At 29.7% G+C, this 24,235-nt stretch overlaps 1 protein-coding gene across 1 annotated transcript; it reads left to right on the plus strand.

Annotated features, from left to right (window-relative positions):
• The first annotated feature begins 13,395 nt into the window (after window positions 1–13,395).
• On the plus strand, window positions 13,396–15,094 carry LOC123911081 (probable pectate lyase 4). The gene is made up of 4 exons (XM_045962425.1): window positions 13,396–13,845; window positions 14,056–14,411; window positions 14,525–14,660; window positions 14,870–15,094. Exons 1-4 carry the CDS (start codon window positions 13,396–13,398, stop codon window positions 15,092–15,094), a joined length of 1,167 nt encoding a protein of 388 aa, XP_045818381.1.
• Window positions 15,095–24,235: the final 9,141 nt, after the last annotated feature.

Here is a 24,235-nt window from a genome sequence, read left to right on the forward strand (position 1 = left end):
GATTCCTCATCTATCTGCTTATCTTCTAATTAATAGTACCTGTTTTTTTTTAATATAATTCAGCACTCTAGTCTTTATACTGTCACACTTTGCAGTTAAATAAACCACTCCAAATTGGTGAATTCACCTCACATAAGATGATGATTCACCATTAAATTTTGGAGTTACAGCTTATACACCAGCAAACCTTAATGTTGGATGATTTTTCTTCCGGAACCCTCCACCACTTGTCAAATCCAAAAATTGATAAAAAATGAGTTTTTTATTTTATTTTTTTATACCAATTAGAAAGTAATAGGAAATATTAAGTTTAATATGTTTAAATATTTTTTGAGTTGTTTATTTGCTTAGCATTGAATATTGATTGGTTTAATTAGGTAGCTACTCCATCCTTTTCCTATCTATATGTTTGATGTTACATGTTGTCAAACTGAAACACAATTATTTAAACAGCTTGTACTTGACTTAAGTTTTAACTCCTCTATCTCATATTATTCTTCTAGAGCTAAGTTTACGGGGACATTCTTCTCCGATTCTAATTATAAGTAAAAGTGAGTTAATAAAAATTAGTGTATTTAATTCAAAATTTAAATAAGATATATCAACATTAGGTTAATGAGTGATATCTCTTATAAGTTATAAATTTAACATTCTTCTCATACATAGTCGATGTGGGACTTAACACTCGCACTTGAAACTCAACATGAATGTGGGTCAGCAAAAGAATCTATAAAAGGTCCTATTTCATATTATAGATTTACAATGTTTGATGTTAGAACTGATCCCCGAATCAGATTCAACTGGCGGTGAAAAACAAAAAAAATTCTCAAAATGATATTTTGAAAAGTTGTGTACGCCAGAATAACCTCTAGCATGTTTTCCCTTTGGCCTACCTGTACTTAATGATCTGTGCTTCATATCAATCGCTCTTCAACTTTAGTTGTTGAAACTTAACATCCCATCCCCAGTTTTGACTTCGACGGTGTAAGATTTTAGCATGTTGATTTTTTCCTGAAGCAATTTGAGCATGTTGATGGTGATTTACTTTTACCCCATATATTGCCCCATATATATAGGATAGAATTAGGTTAGGGCTATTACCTTCGTTAGCTGATCCTTAACAAGGGAAAGTATTGCATAATCATAAAATTTGAACAAACATAAAAGAATGTATAAAAAGAAAGCAAAAAAAAATATGTATATTTCATGTGTGTCCAAATAATATTCCTAGGTTGTGTAAAAAAAAAATATTTCTAGGGTTGCGACCAACCAAATATTTTTATTTTTATAAAAACTAACATATAATGTTAGAACTCGGTTTTATAATAATGTGTTAATCTTAATATATAAATTATTGTTGGTTTCATTTTCGTCCCATAATTAATTGGTTTCATTTAAGATCTGAGTTTTCCAGACAAAGATTTATGAAGAATTGTAGATAATGATGATGATGAAGCAAGAGAATAAAATCAATTGTTTATGATCTCGACTGTTAATTTTTAATCGGACGGTTCATGTAGTATAGTTACTACGTTAAATCTTATCCATGGTTATTCAGTTTCCTCAACTCATTTTTTTTTTACGCAAATTTCCTCAACTCGTTAAGCAAGTTGTTTGTGACATTGGACTTCCTTGTTTGGTCTTTGTTTTTCTTCAGTGACATTTCAGTCACTCATTAGTTGGCAAATCAAATATTCCTACAGGTACTTTACTAAAACAAGGACCCGAATTTTTAAGGCTTCTCGAATGAAATCAAAATCTTTGAAGCTCTATAGAAAGACTGACTTTAGATACACAAAAAGACCAAGCTATAAGTCAATCTCATGTCGAAACAGAAAAATCCTAACCCCTTAAAAGCAGTTCACTTCAGATTCTCTCACAGGAGAAAACCGACATTTTCCCTTATCTCTATTGAGAAGATTAAGTCAGGGCGAGTTCTTACTTAGAGAGGTCTTGGGCTAGGCTAGGAGATCTGAAGCTTTAATTCAAGTCAAAAAACAACTTTTCTACACTCAAAAGAGAATCCGGCATCCAATTAACCAAGACTTGCTATGCATAGTTGTAGCCTTTTGTCATACCCAAACAAAGGCTACTTAGTGCCTCCACCAACTATTTATTTTTTGCAACATAGTATTCAAATCATAAAAAAAAAAAATGGATGGTGCATATATGCAATTAACTAATTAACTCCTTTGAAAAATTTACTAGAGAGGATGTTGGTCCATGTATAAGAAAAACTTGATATATAATTAACATTAAGATGCACAAAATTTATTTTATTTTTTTATGGAAATACACGGAACAATATTTTTTTGGAAGTTGAGGATCGACCTCAAAAACTCTAATATACTATCCAAATTCATCACCAAACCTAGTGGTTTAATCCACGGAATTTTTTTGATTACATTGGATAGGAGGATTTGACAGAAAGGTCAGTTTCGTTTTGTGCCATTAAAGTGATTTTATAAGTACATACCCCTGAAGATCTCGTAGTGGTCTGCCACTGTCCATTCATAATGTTAATATTGACATATTGTCATGTAAATTATATATACGCATGCTAGCCAGTTCCTCTTTATACTCATCCGTCCTTTAATATACGTCTCTATTGGAATTTTTTACGCATATTAAGAAAAGTTTGTAGTGTAATAAATGTGTATTTTTTGGATATTAATATTACTAAATTGTTCTTTGTGAAAAAATGTATTTGTAATTGACTTTTCGGATTTCAATATAAAGTAGGGTAATGTTTGGAAAAGTAATAATAAATGTGTTCAGGGAATTGAAAATGAACTTATATTTATGGACAAATTTTATCTTTGAAAGAGTGCTTATAATTAAGGACGGAAGGAGTATATTCTAACATCTTCCCTATTAACTGGAATAACACTATTTGCTTTCTCTTGTTGCTGGCTAGCTAGCTGGTGCCTTCTTTTTTTTCATTTTCAAGCATATACTATATTTTTATGCACTTCTTATCTACTTAATGTTAAGAGTTTCATATCGATCGTGAGGATTGCTGTTTGCTTATAAACATTCATTCAGGTCATCTCGCAACAGATATGAAATTCTTAACATTTAATGATTGTGCTATTTCGACCCACCACAATTTTTGGATTGGAGCATTCTTCTCAAGTACCCTTAAATCCAACTTTTCCACATTTTTAGTTCTCTCGTGTGAAATCAAGAGCTACAAATTTACTTGACTCTCATATTCACAGTCCAATCAGTCCGGACACTTGTTTAGATTTTTTGAAGAGTTAGTTTAGAGTAAAACTAAGGGAGTTTGTTTATGACAAATGTGAAATTAAGATTTTTACTTAAGATTGAAATTTTATCCAAATTTTATAAATTTTTTGACTCCGTCACCGCTTTCTTTTTGATACAAAAAATCTTTTCTGAGTATTTGACACCTGAGTGCAACTTAGAGGGTTGAAATAGTAATGAAATGGATGGATGTGAAGTTTGTGGTGAGTGATGAAACTAGAAGTGCAGAAATTGCGGAGGGCACATGCATGTATTGAAAGGACTAGTCTATTGAAGTTCTTATGATTATATGATGAAAGATAAGTTATTGTGGAAAAAATCATCTTTGACACCTAGTTAAGGGCCCTTCAAAGCTGTGCACGTGCATGCCATTAAATGCACAGAGATATATATCACACTAACATTGCCATCTGTCCCAACTGTGCCTCAAAAATACATATTACTCAGAAATCGTACAATTCTTGCATGCAGCAGCCCCAATTATGGATATGGATACTAAATAGTATACCACCACAATTGTTTCACACTATTTTATTTTTATGAGTACTTTCAAGTTTCAACATATATATAGATAGATAGCTCATAGCTGTGTATACATACGTACGATGATACGAAATAGTGTGCCTACTTTCAATGATTGTTTTTGCACTATTTTGAAATGGAGAGGATTCTCTCCATGTTTGAAATGTCAGCCACTGATTCACTATTAGTTAAGTTGATCCTACATAATTAGATGGCTACGATTAACATTAAACATTCGTCATCAATGGAAAATTTATTGGGAGAGGATTTTTTCTTTTTAGATAAATTTGTTTGCACTATTTTGAGACAAAGTTTTTTAATAGGCGAAATTGTAAACAATTAAAAATTCAACATACATAAAGTGGATGTACTGGAATTTGAACTCAATCACGACATTGGACTTAATTTTTTTTATATATGAATTCACTGAAGTCTTTTTAACATGTAGTTGTTTTCATCGTTACTTTAATCAATAAGTTTAATTAGTATTGAATCAACATGTTACATTACATTCATTTGATTCATTGATAAAATTTATTTATCCAATAATAAGAATTGACTTATATAAGGTAAAAATTTGTCAGCTCACTTATGCACCGTACCAGTCTACGTATCAATCTTTTTCTAGGCTAGACTGGTGCCCGGTGTCTTGGCTAGTTTCATACTAACACTTCAATGTTAGAAATAGAAAAAAAATAGAAAAAGACTTGTTTGTAAATGCTGTTATTTGAAGATAAAAGATATTGACAGTAATCTACCCAAAAAATAAAATTGACAGTATATAAAAATCTTGTCCTAGTCATCAAGCCTCTCGCAATTGGCCTTTTTTTTTCTTGGCCAAAGAAATTGGCCTTTTAAGTACCTATATATGGTGTAAATTTTGGTAATATTATACCACTAAATATTTATGAGGTGTTAGTTTAGTCGTAAGTAAAACTTAAATTTATATTTGTGTATTTAGCATTTAGCAAGTTCCCTCTTGAATTCATCCTTAATTTTGTTTTGTGATAACTATAGCTTTTATCTAATTGGTGAGTTTTTTTAGAAACTAAAAATATATTAAAAGTGCTATTATTACAAGATAAAAATTGTCCAACATAACGGAAATATTGCAATTAGATCTTATTTAATTGGTGAGTGAATATGTTGCACGGGTACTCCATTTTAGACAGAGTACCGATACCGGGTACGTACGGGTACCGGTACGCGTATGGTATTTCTATGGTATTTACCCTCAAAGTACCGAGTTTTTTTTTTTTTTTTGTTTTTTCATGCGGGTACACGCGTGATACTTTCGGGGTACGCGCGTGGTACTCTCAGGGTACACACGTTGTACATATTTCATCAAAAACTATTATCATTTTTTTTTTGCAACACTTTCCAATCCCATTATTTTTTTATTTGTTTATTTTTTTAATAAAAATTTACTTTAGTTTAAATTTAGAATCAATTTAGTCTCCTTCCCTTTTTATTTATTTTTAAAAGTAGAGCCGCATAATCTTACTACTGCTCCAAATTTCCTAAACGTGTAAACCACAATATAACTACTTTTAAAGTTTCCTATTTCTTATGTTTAATTATTTGCTTTAAGAATATAATTTTATTATTTTAACTATATAACTATATTAAAAAAAAATTATACGAGCGTACCCATACCTTAGTTTTTTTAAAAATATCGTACCACATACCGGTACTAGTACCGGATACCGGTACCGTACCCGCACCAATGCAACATAGGTGAGTGATATATATTTTTTTCTTATGTATGATTTAGAACATTAAACTATGCATAGTTTGGGATGAACTTCTATAAAATCAACATGTAAAATAAGAATGTTTCTAAATTACAAAGTCATGTCTCATATTAATGTCATATTCTTAAAAGTTACATGCATGTGTAGTGTGTCAATTTCAAGTACTAGCATATGTAGTCACATATTGCATTATCAATCACAAAGATAAACAGTTTCATCAAAAAGAAAATAAAAAAGTTTAAATCAAACCTCATTAATTAATATTATATATGAGAGAATTACATTGACCACGTACATGATACAAGCTCCAGTCATTGGAGATGATACTAGTGTCATTGTCAATGTCTATCACAAACTCTGCCACTGTTGCCATTATTGACCGATCTCTAAAAATTTCTACCACTGATCAATTAATTCAATTATTGAGTTAACCTGGGAGTTGGTCTCATAGTACATACTGCAGAACTTTGGTCTTTTAATCAATGGATGATGAAATTAGTATTCTAAATTAGTCGTTTTTAGATTGAATATCGATTTTTTTAAAAGATGTAAGAAAATGTGTGTCTCGTTTATGTTACAAACGTCCTTCAAATTTCAGATGTTTTGCATGAAATTTATTTTACGACACTAATTACATTCGAATTGTTTTTGCATATTGGCCGATCTTGATTGGTTTGGAGCAGGGGCGATTCTAAGGCCCCAGCAAGTCTAGATAATTGCTCGAGCTCTAGTCAAAATTGTTGGTATTTTTAGAGGCTAATTTAGTGCAAAACTGAAATTTTTAAGGGTTAATTCTTGATAAACTGAAATTTTTTATTGGACTATTTATATATTATGTCTCATGTAAAATTTTGTCCAAACTCTATAATAAATTAATAATTCTGCTCCCCAAGTGGTTTGGAGTCTCTCTCATTTTAATTTTAAGAGATAAACTTGAACCTTAACTTCTACTTGAACCTTAACTTCTATTTATTTTCTTTTCCTTTTACTTTTTCTCCTTACTTTGTAACAAAAAAAATAGATATGTGCGTCAATTAATTTTGCCTATATAAGCAGCTATCTAGCTACTTGAATCATTATCTAATTCCTTGCCTAGCTATATTACTTTTTTCTAATATATCTCTATTTCTTATTTGTTTCTAACAATCTCAGGGGCAAAATGGGAATAAAACAATGGCCAAGAGGGGGCTTGCATGTAAAGGGAAGGAAGAAGAAGGCAAAATTGTGTTTAGCAAATGCTGGAAAAACAAGTTCCTTACAAAAGAAACTTTGGGAGCTTCAAGGGACTATTCCAGCTGGGAACAATTTGCTTCAAAGTGTTGAAAAATACATACTTCAACTTGAAACTAAAGTCACCATCTTAAGGTGTTTGTCCAACTTGTATGGTGTATAGATGGATTATTAATTATTTGCACTAAACTAAAAGGAGATGATTCTTCAAAGTAATTAAAGTAATATTTACCCCACAAAAGCGGGTGAAGGTAAGGTTTTCTTTTCTTCCATGTGTGGAGTGGAGGGAATTATTATATTACTATGTTTGTAATTTGCTTGAACTTTGGAATAAAAATATTTTAATTTTAAAATTATGATCATCATACATAATACTATTATTCTCATCATATACTAGTATCATATTTAATTTCGTTCTCTTTCATTTTTCTTTCTCTTTTTAACATTCTTCTCTATGCATGCCTCAGTTCTCAAAATTATGAGAATCAGTCGAAACAGCTTATGACTTTTCTCAAAATTATGAGAATCAGTCGAAACAACTTATAGCAAATCTAAATGTAAATATTTGTGCTAATAACCGAATCCGCATAAAAGTGCTCTGAGTACCAAAACTCAAAATCTGTTGGAAAAGTCTTGAAAATACCCGCGGAATTTTTTGGAACAGAAACATCCCTAAGAAATTGCTCTGAATAGCAAAATTTGCAGGAAATAAGTAGATTTTTTTTTTTTTTTTGTAATGGAAATAAGTAAATTTCTAGTAGTGATATAACCTTCTAAAAGTACTAGAGAAACGATAATCGGATAATTTAGATTTAGAGTTTGGCATGGCGATAAATAAATCTGTCCAATAAATGTTTTACCTATAATTTAAACTCCATGATGTCAAATAACCGATTATCCCAAAATCTTAAGGTGTTAGGATAGAGCCATATCAATGATTTTATATTATTTTTAACACATGAGTCCTCTCAACTCTCAAACGATTCAGTTTTAGATGGAATATATATACTAATTACTTGAGATTAATAACTTAATTAGTAAAAATAAATTTAAAAACAAAAGAGAACAATGCTTATAAAAATAAAAAATGAACCTACAAAGAGTATTTCAATCCAAATACAAAAAAGAAGATAGGTTATGATCAGGGCCAATGGGAACCATAAAGACTCATACAAAGAGATTCACACGCCACTCCCAAAGTATAAACAACTATTCTTGAAGAGATAAGATGTGAGAATTTATTTTGCAAAATTTGGTGCAAGGGATGATCATGATTTTGTCATTATGCAAGCCTCCTCTTGCTTTATGTCCTATCTTTCTTTGCTGGTGTCGTTGGACTTTTGTTTTTACATTAAAACCAAATTCATTCAAAGAAAAACGAGAGCATGAGGTCAATGAAAAATGGTTTAAACCACCCTTATAGTGTTTTTTAGTCCAAGGTAGTTTTTGGATGCATTTGATCTATTAAAGAGTAGGTATTAGACATGACAACATAATACATCACAGAATAACACAAAATAAACTTTTATGATATTGAACAATTTTTTGTCTTATATGATGTTTGGTGAACAAAGTGATATTTTGGTATTTTAAACAACTTGTAATCGAGACAAAAAAATTATGATGTGGTTTAGTGCATAACAAAAATTTATGTTTTTGTCATATTCATTACCTATCAGTTTGTCTAATTTCTGAAACAGTTTTATAATCAAGCATAAGACAACTTGTCCAATTCCTAATTTTGTAGCAGATGTAACACACATTGCCCAACATAATATAATTACGCTACGTGGTTTGATAAACTAGCATTAAAGAATAAAATTAACTCAACCTAATAAAACTTACCGGGACTAAAATTGAAAAACGTTTGTAACTAAAAAGAAACTGAAAAACGTTATGACCGACTAAATCATTTTCCCGCCGTCCTAAAATATAAGAATTCGTTGACCATTGCATATATGTCAATACATACTTTTGACTACGAATATCTTTAATTGTCTATTAATAAAAATTATAAAAATTTGATATTTTCAAAATATTCATCAAAATAAATCAAACAAGGTCTTATATGATAATATTTACATTTATATACTTTTAGAAAATACAGTCAAAAATAGCTCTTATAAAATAGGGATGGCAATGGGTAGGGTATGGGTAGGGTACTATAGTACCCATCTCCATACCCGCAGTTTGAAAAAATACCCGTACCCATCCCCAGACCCGCGTGGGTAACAACCTTTGTCCCCGTCCCCATACCCTATGGGTACCTAAGTACCCATACCCGTACCCGTTACCCGCATTTTTGCTAAAAATAAATCGATCGATTATAAAATATCATATCGTTTTAATATAATTAATTTTTTTTTAAAGATTTTAATGTCGACTCATGAAAATTATAAACAAAAACTTTACAAATCTCATGTTAAAGTTCATTTCTTTGTTAACATATTCACAATGTGTTTCTATTATATTATAAATAAACATTTTTATTAAAAATGTGTAATAATTTAATAGTTATTGTATTTTTTAAAATTGATATACATATCTTACTATATAAAAATATATATAAAATAAATATATATACATTATGTGGGTATGGGGCGGGGTGGGTACTAAGGTACCCGTACCCGCACCCATACCCGTTCATTTTTGCGGGTAATTACCCATACCCGTGCCCGTACCCAAAATGCGGGTTTTTACCCTACCCGTTATGGGTAATTTTTGCGGGTGTCCACTGGGTATGAGTCATATTGTCATCCCTATTATAAAATAGAACGGAGGGAGTATTCAAACCTTCCTAAAATCTTTTAAACTTAATTACTGTTTGATCCTCTATCGAACTAACTCATAAATTTGATCTTATTTTAAAATTGATCAGATTTAGTCCCTTCTATATATTTTGGTACTCAAAAAATGATAATGTAGAATATTTTACACAAAGTGTTATATGAAATGATAATAAATTGATAATATAGAACGATGATCAACATCATAGTGTGGGTGAGATGGCGAAACTTTCCTATGAAAGTTTATTTTGTAATCATTGGGCTTCAATTAGCTCATGAGTTGGCTAAATGGGCTGCTATTCAGCCCAAAATGTGGACTGATACTCTCTGTTTTTACTAAACAAACAATACATGCAAATCATCATGCGAAATTTTTTAATATGGACCCTAGAAATATTATCGATAATATAAGTTGATGTTTGACGGTATAATTTAATGGTTATTTTTATTTTCATGATTAAAATAATGATTTAATTGACATCGGATTGATTAAAACAACACATAATAAAGATGTAACTTGTACTAAATTGACGCTAATAATATTTGTTTTTCCCGTAAAGTCGAGAAGAGTCATAATTTTTATTTTTACAAAGTATTATCGATAGTCGTTAGAATTTTTGATGATTTTAAGCAATGATCCAAAGGTAGACCATTTGTTAAACTGATCCACCGTAACATTAACAATCATCATACATAAATGGCAAGGTGATTTTATACTAAGGTAGACCGATATTAAAAAAATAGAGAGATGTACGTTATTTGTTACGAATGATTCAAGTGAAGAAGTGTAAGAATTAACACATGACAACATGATGTCACTTTAATTACCTTCTTTTGTGAAAATCATGGGGGTGGTTGATAGAGAGTTCAAGCTCTATCAAGTTACGACTAAGTTAAACCTAGAAAAACAATAAAGAAGCAAGCAAAATAAAGATAAAATAAAAACATTCATTTTCATTCTTTGATTCCTTGAGTGACCTAATGAGTATATATATATATATATATAGTGCTCATAGTGGGTAGTAACTTAAATGGACCAAAGAGCTTAAAGCTCAATAACTAAACAATAATAAAAATAAAGTTAAACTAATAATATCTTACTACATTCTACTAATATTAAAATTACCTAATTAATTACTACTAATCTTCTATCAGTGGTGAATGTAATTAAGGGTGGAAATTTATTTTTGCAATTCTTCTCTTTAAATTTTTTTCAGAGTTTATTTTTTTCCTACCAATATTGAAAATGTGTGATCTATGGAGGAAAAAAAAAGTGTGACAAATACTTGACATTTACTTTCAAATGGTGAAAAATGTTGGGTGTTTATTTTATGGGTTTTGGTTATCACCTTTTTTCTTATGAATATTTTGGTTACACCTTTACTTATAAAAAGTTAAAATAAATAACATGAATAAAACATGAAGGAGGAGTGCTAGCAACACACTCTTTAACAAACACGCTCTAACACACTCTCTTCTATTGGTTAAAATTTATATGGGTCCCATAAAAATTATATGGGTCCATATTTTTTTATGGGATCCATGTGAATTTCAACCAATAAAAGAGAGTGTATTGGAGTATGTTTGTTAAAGAGTATGTTGCTAGCATTATTCAAACATGAAGCAATCAGAAGACGCGTTGGCTTAAAAAGGACACACATACTATAGGATAACGGCCTAGTTTAGGTCTTTAGGACCTACCAAAAACGAAAATAGGTAAGGGATGAGGAGGACCCATCGTTGAAGCTTGCAGGGTTGTAAACCTTTTAGGACATAGTGGCCCCTTCCATGTGTGCACATGCGTATGTTGCTGCCACCGTGCGTGCACCAATCACTACTGTGTTTTATGTGGGTCATGTTAACGAGTATTATTGGAACACTAGTTAAATAAACAAAAATAATAATTTTTATATTAAAAATAATTTTTTATTTTAAATAAATAAATTTTGGGATAATTTTATTATATTTTATTTTTGAACTAGTACTCTAGAAACATTAGTTAACATTTTCTGGCACAATAACTCCAACTTTTTCACTATATTTACTTCAAAAAACAATTAATTTCTAAATAAAATCAGTTTTATTAATAAAATATCATTTCAAATACTTTTTAGAAATTAAAAAATAAATAATTTTTTTTTGAACTAATATACAATTTTAAGAAATTTTAATAACAAAAGGTCAAAAAATAATTGTTCAATTTTTTTAGGATTTTCTAAAAATAATAATTTTAGAGTATAATTTTTCCTAAAAAAAAAAAACCTCCCACAAAAAATGCGGCCATGAAGCCAAATAATGACATAATAGTGTTGAGGCTCAAGTAAAAATCTTTTAGTAGTACCAACATAATGTGACATAAGTGGTAGATACTTGAGTTCTTAATCATTTGGTCCTGGGTTCGATCTCTGGTCGGTGCGTATGGAGAAGTATTTGTTGGGAGAGGTTAACCCCTTAAATGAATCTAAGTTACCTCGAGGGGATTAGTCTCTGCAGTTGCGCGTGGAGGATACTTTTGGTTTAAAAAAAAAAATAAAAATCTTTCAGTAGTGAGCTCATAAGGGACTTATAAGTAGAGGGGTTTTGGAGTTTGAGACATTTATTTTTAATTCTATCATCATTCTTCTTATTAACAACTCAATTTTAGGGTTTTTAATTTTCAATTTTCACCATAAAATGCATCACGCTATGAAACAATATTACATTGTAAATGTAAAATAAAAAATGACAATTAATGTACATAAATTAAATTATTCTCTGCCTATCATATAAGATTTTTTTGACTTCTAGTACGTGCCAAAATACTCCCTCTGTTTCATAATGAGCGAGTCATTTTAGTCCATTTTCTTTTTTTTGTCAAGAATCATTTTAGTCCCTTATAAAATAAAAAAATAAGTTACATTTTTTTTATTATCATGATATTGGTAATGAAATTTTACCACCGTTAATGATGATTAATCTCCGTTGGAAAACTTATGGAGCACATGAGGTGAGTTCTCCTCTTCCAACCGAGTTTTCTCGATATGTATGAGCTATAAATCGAACCACTGACCGCATACTTAAGCGAACCCTGGACCAAATATTTAAGGGGACCGAGAGTCTTATCACCTGGAATAATTCATTGTTGGTAGAATAAGTTACTTTAATTCATCAAAAGTTATTTTTGAAGATAAAATCATATGTTAAAGTAAAAAATATACAAACGGCAAAACCGCCCACAATGAAAGCTAGCAAAGAAAAAAGGAAACAGAAAAAGAAGAAAAAAAACGCAAATACAAGGAAAACAATCCAAGAAAAATTATAGAGGACAAAACTCAATCAATCCATTATATTATTTTATTTTCACTTAAATTAATTTTATCATATCATCAATTAAATAAAAGGAGAATAAGAAACACACTTCTCGCTATTTTTCATTCATATACTATATAATCATGTAAGCCATTAAATAGGTTTCCAAACAATATTTAAATTTTCGTAACAAAAAAAAAAAAAAATTTAAATTTTCAAATATTTTATGTTAAATGTCTATAAATGAAAATGTTGGTTGTTCAGTTTTTGGATGTAAATTAATAATATTGTTGTAGCAAGTTCGTCTTACTAATTTCGTTTATAGTTATTACCTAAATTTAGGCAACTATGTACAACAATATGAGATGCACTCATCTAACCATAGCATTTCAAAACAACTTTAACCAACTCAAAAATAGTTTGTGTCTATATAATTACTTCATTATACTTCTAATTCTCCAATATAAACCAAAAAATATTCTTATTTGTAATATATTTATTTTTCTCTAAACAATTGAAGTTTTTTTCAAAAATATTTGTACTACGTTATGGTATCTAAGGGTATAAATTCCGTCCTATGGAGTTTTGTTTTGATTGCCATAATTTTCACTCCAAAAATTAGTTTTGCCAAACAATCTAAGTTAATTGGCATGAAAATGAACATGATTGATCGGTGTTGGAGACCAAATCCTGAATGGAGAAAACATAGGCAACAACTAGCAACTTGCTCTGTAGGTTATGTTGGTAAGATGACAAACAACATTGGTAAGGATCTCATCCATTATAAAGTTACCAACCCAAATGACGACCCCACAAATCCCAAACCTGGTACGTTAAGATACGGAGCTTCTGTAATTCAAGGTAAAGTGTGGATCACATTCCAAAAAGATATGAACATCAAGCTCATGAAACCACTTCTCATTAGTAGTTTTACTACCATTGATGGTCGCGGCGTTAATGTGCACATTGCTAATAATGCTTGCTTAATGATATTCAAGGTAATCACCAAATACAATTAATTAAACATTAAAAGAAGAATGCTAGAATAAAATAACAATTGTGACAATAATAAAATCTCTTTATATTTAATGATGGATTTAGAGAGGAATTTGATGTTTTTCCTCTCTAAATTTCCCTCACTAATTGTATTTTTTTTGTATGAATTTTAAATCATGTATTAGTGACAAATTTGTATTATATTTTTTTAGGCTACCAACATAATTATTCATAGCCTTCGAATTCATCACTGCAAAGCTCAAGCTCCAGGGATGGTGATGGGGTCTAATGGAAAATTAATTAATTTGGGTCAAGTGGATGGAGATGCAATTAGATTGGTTACCGCTTCAAATATTTGGATTGATCATAATACACTTTATGGATGTGAAGATGGTCTTCTTGATGTCACACGAGGTTCTACTAATGTTACTATTTCCAATAATTGGTTTAGAGAACAAAATAAGGTTATGCTTCTTGGGCATGATGATGGGTATGTGAGGGACATAAACATGAAGGTTACTGTTGTGTATAATCATTTTGGACCTAACTGCAACCAACGAATGCCAAGGTAATTGATTACTAGATTATGATGTTTTTACACGAAATTTTGAAGTTATACAATATATAAATATAAATTTATTAGATAATATTGATTTTTTTATTGGTAAAATAACATTTCAGAATTCGGCACGGATATGCACATGTAGCCAACAATCTTTATTTAGGGTGGGTGCAATATGCCATCGGAGGAAGCATGGGACCTAGCCTTAAAAGTGAATCTAACCTCTTTATAGCACCAAAAGTTGGGAGTAAAGAGGTAATTAAATTTAGAATATCCATTAATTTAAACTATTTAAGGAAAAATGAAGATGCATTTACCTAATTCACAATCAATTATATGATCGAGTACAATTATTTGTGTATATAAAATAAAATTCTTTCTCCCTCAAAAAAATTCTTTTACTTTTACTAAATGTTTCGTATACATTTTTACTAAACGTGTTGCTAATTATATGATCTGTGTAGGTAACATGGAGAAAAATTGGTAATACAAATGGAGACAAATGGGAATTTCATTCGGTTAGGGATACATTTGAAAATGGAGCCTCTTTCATGGTAACAAAAGGAGGGCGTGTGACAAAGCCGAATTATAATAAAGAACAAAGTTTTAAAGTTGTTGATGTAAAATATGTTAGATCATTGACAAGATCATCAGGTGCATTTAAATGTAGTAGAACCTCTATATGTTGAACAAAAAATAATGACCGTGAAGCAAAGTGTGCAACACTAGTATAAAATTCAAACCCAAAAAAATATGAGGATTTCCCTCCTATTGTATAGAAACTCCAGTTTGTTTCTCGACCCTTGTAATTTAAATAAAGTAGTATGCATATTAATAATCAAAATTAATGTATTTACATATGAGATGTACAAATTATAATTAAGTTTTATGGTTAAATAAGTTTTTGGTCCATATAAATATCTTGAATTTTATTTTCAATCCCTTTAAAAAATTTCAGCAAATTTTGATCTCTCAAATATTTTCTGTCACAAGTTTTTATCCATACTTTTTAATCAACTCTTGTATATTTTCACATTTTTTATTTATTTTTTAAATTCATGTTTATAACATTATAGAAAATACTCCTGCAAAAATCACTACAAGAAAAACAGGGGATTTGCGGCGGCCAGAAGCCCACACAAATGCACAAAAGGCAGCCGCAATAGCAAATTTGCGGCGGAAATTGTTCCCACGGAAAAAACGTGGTAGGAAACATTTGCACAAAGAGATTTTAAAGAAAAACTTGTCATTTGTGTGGGCCAAAAGCCACCGCAAAATGCATTTTCTTTAAAAAAAAATGCATTTTTTAAGAAATGTAGATTTTTTGTTTAAAAAAAAATAAAAAGTAGATTTTTTTGCTAAACTTTTAATTTTTTATTTTAAAATTAGTGAGACAATTTATTTTTGCATTTTAATTTTGTAAGGAATTTGGGCTAAACTTTTCAATTTTTATTTTAAAATTAGTGAGACAATTAGTTTTTACATTTTAATTGAGTAAGGAATTTGTAGAGGGGAGGGGATATGATGATTCTAAAGAGAAGAAAAAATTGAGATGTGAAAGTTGTATGAAGAATGAAAGGAGATTGTTTAGTAAATTTTTAGTAAGAAAGTTCTAGAGAAAAATGGTATATGATGATTGTAGTGAGAAAAAAAAATTGAGATGTGAAAGTTATAAGAAGAATGAAAGGAGATTGTTTATATAGAAGGAAAAAATTGAATTTTGAATTTTCCCGCACTGTCATTTGCGTGGGCCAAGAGTCCGCCGCAAAAGACATCACAATGCAGGCTGAAATTTGCGTGGGTCATAGGCTGCCACAAAGTGATAATTTTATTAAACGATGATGAAATTTGCTACACTTTTCTAGCGTTTGCATGTAAATCCGCCGCATATTACAAAGTCCGCCACAAATGCTACCGGAAATTTAGATTTTTCACCCTTTCATCTTCGTGGGTATTTTCCACCGCAAATGTATCAAATTTTGCGGGGGCTTTTAAGTCCGCCGGGAATGTTGGTTACAAATACAAGGAATTCTTGTAGTGAATTTAGAATTTTGTTCACACATATATATATATATATATATATATATATATATATATATATATATATATGCATCATAAAACTATATTGACAATAACATCTCAACTATATTGACATCCTAAAACTATCATCTATCATATACAACACTGCACCTTGATAAATATATCAAAATTAAAATAAGAGTATAAAGATATATCTTCAGTAGCTTACCACAACTCAATACATTAATTAATTATGTAATTTTTTTTTTACAATAAAATAAACTTAATTCATTCATATGCTTAAATAGCAACAATACAAAAGATGAAAATAGTTAAATATTCACTAAAGATATATATACAATTTTCAGCTAACAATAATATTGCACTAACAAACCAAAGTCTAAAACATAACTACCGGACTAAATCCTTCTCCATGTGACCAAAGGTCAATAATAATTTGAGACCCGCATTCGTTGATAACATCCACAACTCTGGAAAATATATATAAATAATAAACTATATGTGGTCTACCAGATTGCCGATTCTGCCACATATTGACAAAATATTTGTGAGGTTGAGAGAAATTAGTCTTAGCGATAGCCGTCATAAACTCTTTAATTACTCGAGTTAGTACCTATGCTTCCAGATTTGTATAACATTGTTCGAAGATGTAATGAGTTGATCTTTCACTTAGCCCCAAAACGAACACTACATTGAGACGAAACAACAACAAAAATGTCGCACAAGATGTCGCCGCACTTAGGCGACAAAAATAGAAAAATAATAACTCAAGGGCAACCCTTCGCCCAAGACTTCAAATATAGGGGATCTCTTATTTTTTTATTTGTTGGATATTTTTAAAATATTTGTTGAGATTTGAGAATATGCATGTAAGTGTTAACTGTGAAAAATAAACAATGTAGTTTTTTTTTTACTAAATAAACATGTAGTTAATTAAGAGCCTAGTAATTGAGTCATTTGTGTAAAAATAATTTGCGTGTCTACTATGGGTTTGATTCTCACCTATTACATTATTTGAATTTATTTGCCTCTATAAATATTGAGATTTCCAATTTCAGTCCTATAAATTGAAATGGTACACACATGTTTACGTTTTTTTTTAAAAAAAAAAAAAACCATGCAGTTTGAGTTTCAGTTAAATTCAAAATTGTTTTAAATATTATAAATATTTATTATTTTTATTGCATTAAGTTTTTCAAAATTTTTTTGACAGTTTTCAATATTTTTAGAACATTGTAAAACAGTACTTTTACAAACGATTAGACGTTGTTAACATAAAATTAATGAAATATGAAATTCTTAAAATGCCAAAAAAATCAATGATTAAAATAATTAAAATCTCTAAACCTAGAAATCATATTTGAAATCATATTTTAACCTCATTTTTTAAAAGAAGAGCGTTTGTTGAAAATTTTATAGGACGTGGCACGGCTATTTTTTTTCTCTTTTTTTTATTTTATTTTGTAAAACGGACTCTTTTAATTTAATAAATAGATAAATATGTCACATATTCTTCTAAAAATGATTTTCTTAACGGTTGATGTGAGATTCAGCTCCTCTAAAATGAATAATTTATTTTATAGTATAAAGTGAATTATCAGTAGATATATTATAGATATATCATAATAAATTATAAGTTTGTTAAAATAACAACTCTTAATTTTTTCACTTTTTTATTTTACATATTATTAATCATTTTAGATGATCTAAATGATGTGTAGGTTGAAAGTGTTTGATTAGGGAAAAAAGAGAAATTAATTAAGCTATATAATGATTTTTCTAATTGAAGATTATGGTGGGAAACAAGTGGGGAAAGGGGATTTGATTAGGGAAGATGAAATTAGATGTGAGAAGAATAAAAAGAAGATAAGGAGAGGTTGAAGCTCACTTTTGAAAGGCACATGTGGGGAATTCATTGTGCTTTTGTAAGGCAATGCCAAATCCCCAAGTGCCCGGGAATTCTAATTCCTGTGGGACATGAAGGACCATGTTTTTCGGATCATGCTAATAATAATATTCTTTGAAAAACTAGACAACACTTTTTTTAAAATACTTACTATAATATGGTAAATGTTAATAAATTTTTCGTGCAAGAATTCAAATTTTTAACAAAATTGTATAATTGTTAAGATTTATTAAGTGTGAGTTAAGTCTCACATTAGTTGGAAGAATAGAGGATGAACGTTTTATAAGTGAAATGATCCATAAACATAATGTTTTAAGGTTTTGGGTGAAAATGTGATGCAAAAAGTGATTTGTAAGGTTGTTCAATCCACCCATATAGAAAAAATAATGTAGTACTCTACCGATCAAAAACTAACCAAGGAAGCTAAGGTATCTCTAAATCTGCACCAACCCCCACATATCAAACTATACAATCAAGCGGGTCAATGCACCACTCATAAAATAAACAGGGTGAACTAATCATTTTAATTAGCCAACAACCATATCTATGACACCAATTTAATCCTATCAACAATTTCATCTTCCTCTAGAATTTTTTCCAAAAAGATTCTATGTTTTCATAGACCACCAGTCCACCACAAAGTCCAAATAACAGCATGTCAAACTATACTAACTCCCCTAGAGCCAAGCTTCATGTGAATGAGAAGAATACAGAAACTTCCGAAGTTGGACACCATAGAATGAGGCACAACCATTGTGACACCAAACCAGTGATAGATCTTAGACCACACTGCCCATACCAACAGAGGAAAAAAGATGGTTTTTCGGCTCACCGCCCGATACGCATAACATGCATGCAAGTATAAGACATTACATATGTAGAAACAATGAGTTAATATACTCTAAACCTAGATACGTCATATTTCTAAAAAAATCGATTTTGATAGTATAAAAACTAAATTGGTGTTAGAGTATAGTATAGTTTGTAGTCTAAATTGATTATTTTTATACATATAGTCATATACACATACTTCAATAGCTCTCTCTCTTATGGATAAAAAAGTATCGACATATATAGCTCTATGGGTATTTATTTTATAATTCTTTTACTGAGTTCTTTTTCTTTTTCGTCAAATTTTTTAACTGATTAATTTAAGTAGGTAATAACGTTAACTGATGTTGAGTTTTGTAGGTTCACTCAAAAATAGAAATTGAGTACTTTGACTAGAATAGTTGAATTGATAGGCTCATTTTTTTTAATATTTCTTTTTCTTCTATATACGTTTAATAAAGACCTCTTAAAAATAATTAAATAATAAATTATTATTTTTAGTAAATTCAGTTTTATATTAATAAAAAGGCTTAAATGCAGTTTTGCCCCCCCTGTTTTGATTAAATCGGAATTTTACCCCCCCTGTTTTAAAACGCGGACTTTTACCCCCCTGTTTTATAATTTGTTGGTTTTTGCCCCCCCTAAAATTCTGCTTTCGAGTCACAACTTTAAAGCTTCGCACACAACTCAATTTTGATCAATAATTTACCAAAAGGATACCGAAATGACCGTAATCGAGTTATCTTTCCACATAATCAAACCCCACTGAATTTGGAGTTACAAAGAGAGATTAATTATCGTTTTAGTGAAGGTATGTCCCCAAAATTCTGCAAAAAATCTGCTTTCGAGTCACAACTTCAAAGTTTCGCATACAACTCAATTTGGATCCATAATTCACCAAACGGCTACCGAAATGACCGTAATCGAGTTATATTTCCACATAATCAAACCCCACTGAATTTGGAGTTACAAAGAGAGATTAATTACCGTTTTAGTGAAGGTATGTCCCCAAAATTCTGCAAAAAATATGCTTTCGAGTCACAACTTCAAAGCTTCGCATACAACTCAATTTGGATCCATAATTCACCAAATGGCTACCGAAATGACCGTAATCGAGTTAGCTTTCCACAGAATCAAACCCCACTAAATTTGGAGTTACAGAGAGAGATTAATTACCGTTTTAGTGAAGGTCTGTCCAATTACTAATTCTGCAGAAATCTACTTGTGATCTTCAAATTCAACATCGTCTACCGAACACATCGTAACTCCAAATTCGACGAAATTGAAATGCCAACAAGGGTAATTTCGTTAGATTTCCATACATGTAAATAGTATTAGAAAATGAGCTACATGGTGAGAGGAATGACGAGAATACCAGTAGTAGTTTCATACGATAATTAATTTGAACAGACCTTCACTAAAACAATAATTAATCTCTCTCTGTAACTCCAAATTTAGTGGAGTTTGATTCTTTGGAAAACTAACTCGATTACGGTCGTTTCGGTACCAGTTTGGTGAATTATTGATCCAAATTGAGTTCTGTGCGTAGCTTTGAACTTGAGGCTCAGAAGCAGATTTTGTGCAAAATTTTGGTGGGGGGGCAAAATCCAACAAATTATAAAATAGGGGGGGTAAAATTCCGCATTTTAAAATAGGGGGGGTAAAATTCCGCATTTTTCAAAATAGGGGGGTAAAACTGCATTTAAGCCTAATAAAAAATAAATATAATATTTGATTAAAATTTATTAAAAATAATAAATTCATTTTTGGATCACATTTATATTATTTATTAGCATATTCTTTTTTTTTAGATAGACAAAATGATAAAGCCATTATAAATTGATGTTGAGTTTTGTAGATTCAGTCATAAATGGAAATTGAGTGATTTTTTTTTAAGAGAATTAGTTTTCCCATTCAAAAAGACTAGCGGTACAGTTTGTTATCTGTCTGTCTTTCATTTATATGTAAATATCTTATATTATTATTAATGAAAATTATAAACTCATACATATAAGTAAAAGAGTCAGATTCAAACTCTGACCACAATATTTGATCTAACATTTTCTTATGATGAGTTGAACTAGAATTTATCGACGTTAATTAACATATTCTAATTCCAACATTTAAGAAACATATCAAATCAAATTACTGTTGGAGAAAGTTTAATTGACTACCTTTTACCCCTGTTTGCTGGTTTAATAACACAATAATTAATAAAAATAACGGCACATGAAATCTCTTTTAATTATGATTTGAGAACATGCCACATGCATAAAAATTGTATGGTAGCCAAACACTAGTTTGCATGAGAACGAAAGCCGAATAAAAAATGTTCATTTCATCATATGCTCCGAAGGCTGTGCTATATTGTTCTTTATTGCTATCCATCAAATCAAATCAACTAAGAAAAAAATAACTAATTTTCGTTTTCGTATAATTTGGCGGTGCCAATGAAAAAGAAACAAAAGTATACATTGAAACATTCAACGTAATTACAAATAATTAATATAATTTCTAATAATAACTATTAATTGACCCTATCAATAAATCTCTACACATGAAAGACAGTCTTGTTCTTGTATATTTATCCATATTCGATGATACGTTAGGAAATAAAACAAATCAAATTCTATGGTACATGTGATAATTCTTAATGTACCGGTACATCAGATAACTAAATTAATATGTAAATGAATATTTTTTTAAAGAAAATCATTTTTCTTATCATTAAAATGATTATAGTATCTAAATATTATTAATCAAAATTGTCAAAAATATTAAATTTGATATTTTTTGAATTTTTATTCATCATTATAGTCAATATTAAATTTTTTTTCTAAGAAAATATTAGAAAAATTAGTATCATGCTTATAAACAATATATTGTGTTTTTTCTTGTGATATTATTATTTTTAAAATATAATAATCGGTTAATAGTTTTTTAATTCATAAAAATAATCGTTAATTTATCAATGTACTGATTTGATGTACCGGTACATTCAAATTATTCGAATGTACCGTAGAAGCTCTCATAAAACAAATACTTCATTAAACAAACCAAAAAAAAAAAAGCTTCATTTTGCTATTTATGAAATGGGCAACTAGAATATTAAATCTCTCAAGATATTGATCATACAAATGAAGTTTTATTTTGGTGCACTAATATATTAGCTACATTTATATATCATCACATTAAATTCATAAACCTTCCATAAAAATTGTTTCCAATAGAAAAATAGTATATAGTGTGGTGTGACATGAAACGGAGTTGGCCAAATATTTGCTTAAGAAAATTAGTACATAGCAAATGATCATGCTGGTCCAATGGTGAGACAACTATAAAGCACTATTAATCTAGCACACAACTAGGCACACAAACAAAAAAATATTTGATACTAAAATACAAATTAAAAGAACATGCAGGGAAAAAGGTCCGGTATAAATAATCACTAATATTTATAAAGAAAAAAGTAGCACATGGCATATATAATGACCAACCTCTCTAAAAAATTGTATTAGCTAGCTAGACCTCATGATTCCAACTCAAATCAATTAAATCGTGAAAGTGGTTGATGAAATTTAGAAAATATTGTAAGTTTAATTTTTATTTTTTTTATGAAAAAATATCAAAAAATTAGTATAATACTTATAAACTATGAAACAACGTTTATTCTTATGAATTTTTTCTCCAAAATGCACTAATCAAAAAATAGTTTTTTAACACATAAAATAATCGTTGATTTATTATTAGTACATTCGAATTTTCAAATATACCATAAGCTTCCATATGAGGCTGGTCTTTCAAAAATTAAATATGTCCCACTTGGATTTTCTTAAAATTTAATCATAGAAAGAAAATGAAGTAAACATTAATGGATATATTAAAAAAATAACATAAGGTAACAATACAGTTCTGACGTGATAGAGCCCGTTAAGTGATTCACAATAGATGAAATAAAATATATTTAGAAGTTGGAGCATTCAATTCTTACTTTACAAGTCAGTTTTATATGATTGATTTATATATTGAATCCAGGTTCTAAGATAATATTAGAACATGTTCAAGATTTATTAGGTCACCTATTATTAGATTATCCGTTAATACTATCGGATCATACTCTTAAGTGTCTAATTTCAAAATGTAAGGATGACGTGTTAAGAGTCAAACATTATATAGTTGAAGGCTTAACTACACATTTGGTCCCTTACGTTTATTTTAGGTTTCAATTTGGTCCCTTACGTTTAAAAAGTATCAATTTGGTCTCTTACTTTTATTTTAGGTTTCAATTTGGTCCTTTCCGTCAATTTTGTCACTAACACCGTTTGAACAGTACACGTGTCAGTGTGTCCAAGTGCCACGTGTCAGTCCACATGTGCAAATTGACTGCCACATGTGACAAAATTGACGGAAAGGACTAACTTGAAACCTAAAATAAACGTAAGGGACCAAATTGATACTTTTTAAACGTAAGGGACCAAATTGAAACCTAAAATAAACGTAAGGGACCAAATGTGTAGTTAAGCCTATAGTTGAATTATGAATTCATAAATGAGAATAATCATCACCTAATAAGTAAGTTTTTTTAAAAAAAGAGTTAGATTCTACACGATTAAAAACCTAATTAGGTTAAACTTAATTTCATAACCTAAAGAACAAAGTTCATCTACATGTAATAGTCATCATCCATGTCACCATTACTGATAATAATTTCTCATTTTATAAATAAATTTTTTATATAAGATAATTCATAATTAATATATTAATCAATTAATCTTGCTCTCACGGAGTTCCACTCGCGGGCCATAATCACATTGTTTCCAAGTGAATCGTATTTAGTAAATTTTGTTTGTATTCAAAACAAAGATACTGATGTTAGGTTTGCATTAGATTAAGGTCACCTTTATTCTTCTTCTTTACCCACTAATCTAAATTCATTGTTTTCTTTATAATTATGTGATAATAATATTATTATTATTCTCTATATAGTTTAGGTAGTGGGCCATTGCCTCCATGTGCCAGCATGTGAATGTGTCTCTCTCTCAAAGGCCCACCA

This window comes from Trifolium pratense, linkage group LG2 (assembly GCF_020283565.1).
Source record: "Trifolium pratense cultivar HEN17-A07 linkage group LG2, ARS_RC_1.1, whole genome shotgun sequence".
NCBI classification, from domain to species: Eukaryota; Viridiplantae; Streptophyta; class Magnoliopsida; order Fabales; family Fabaceae; genus Trifolium; species Trifolium pratense.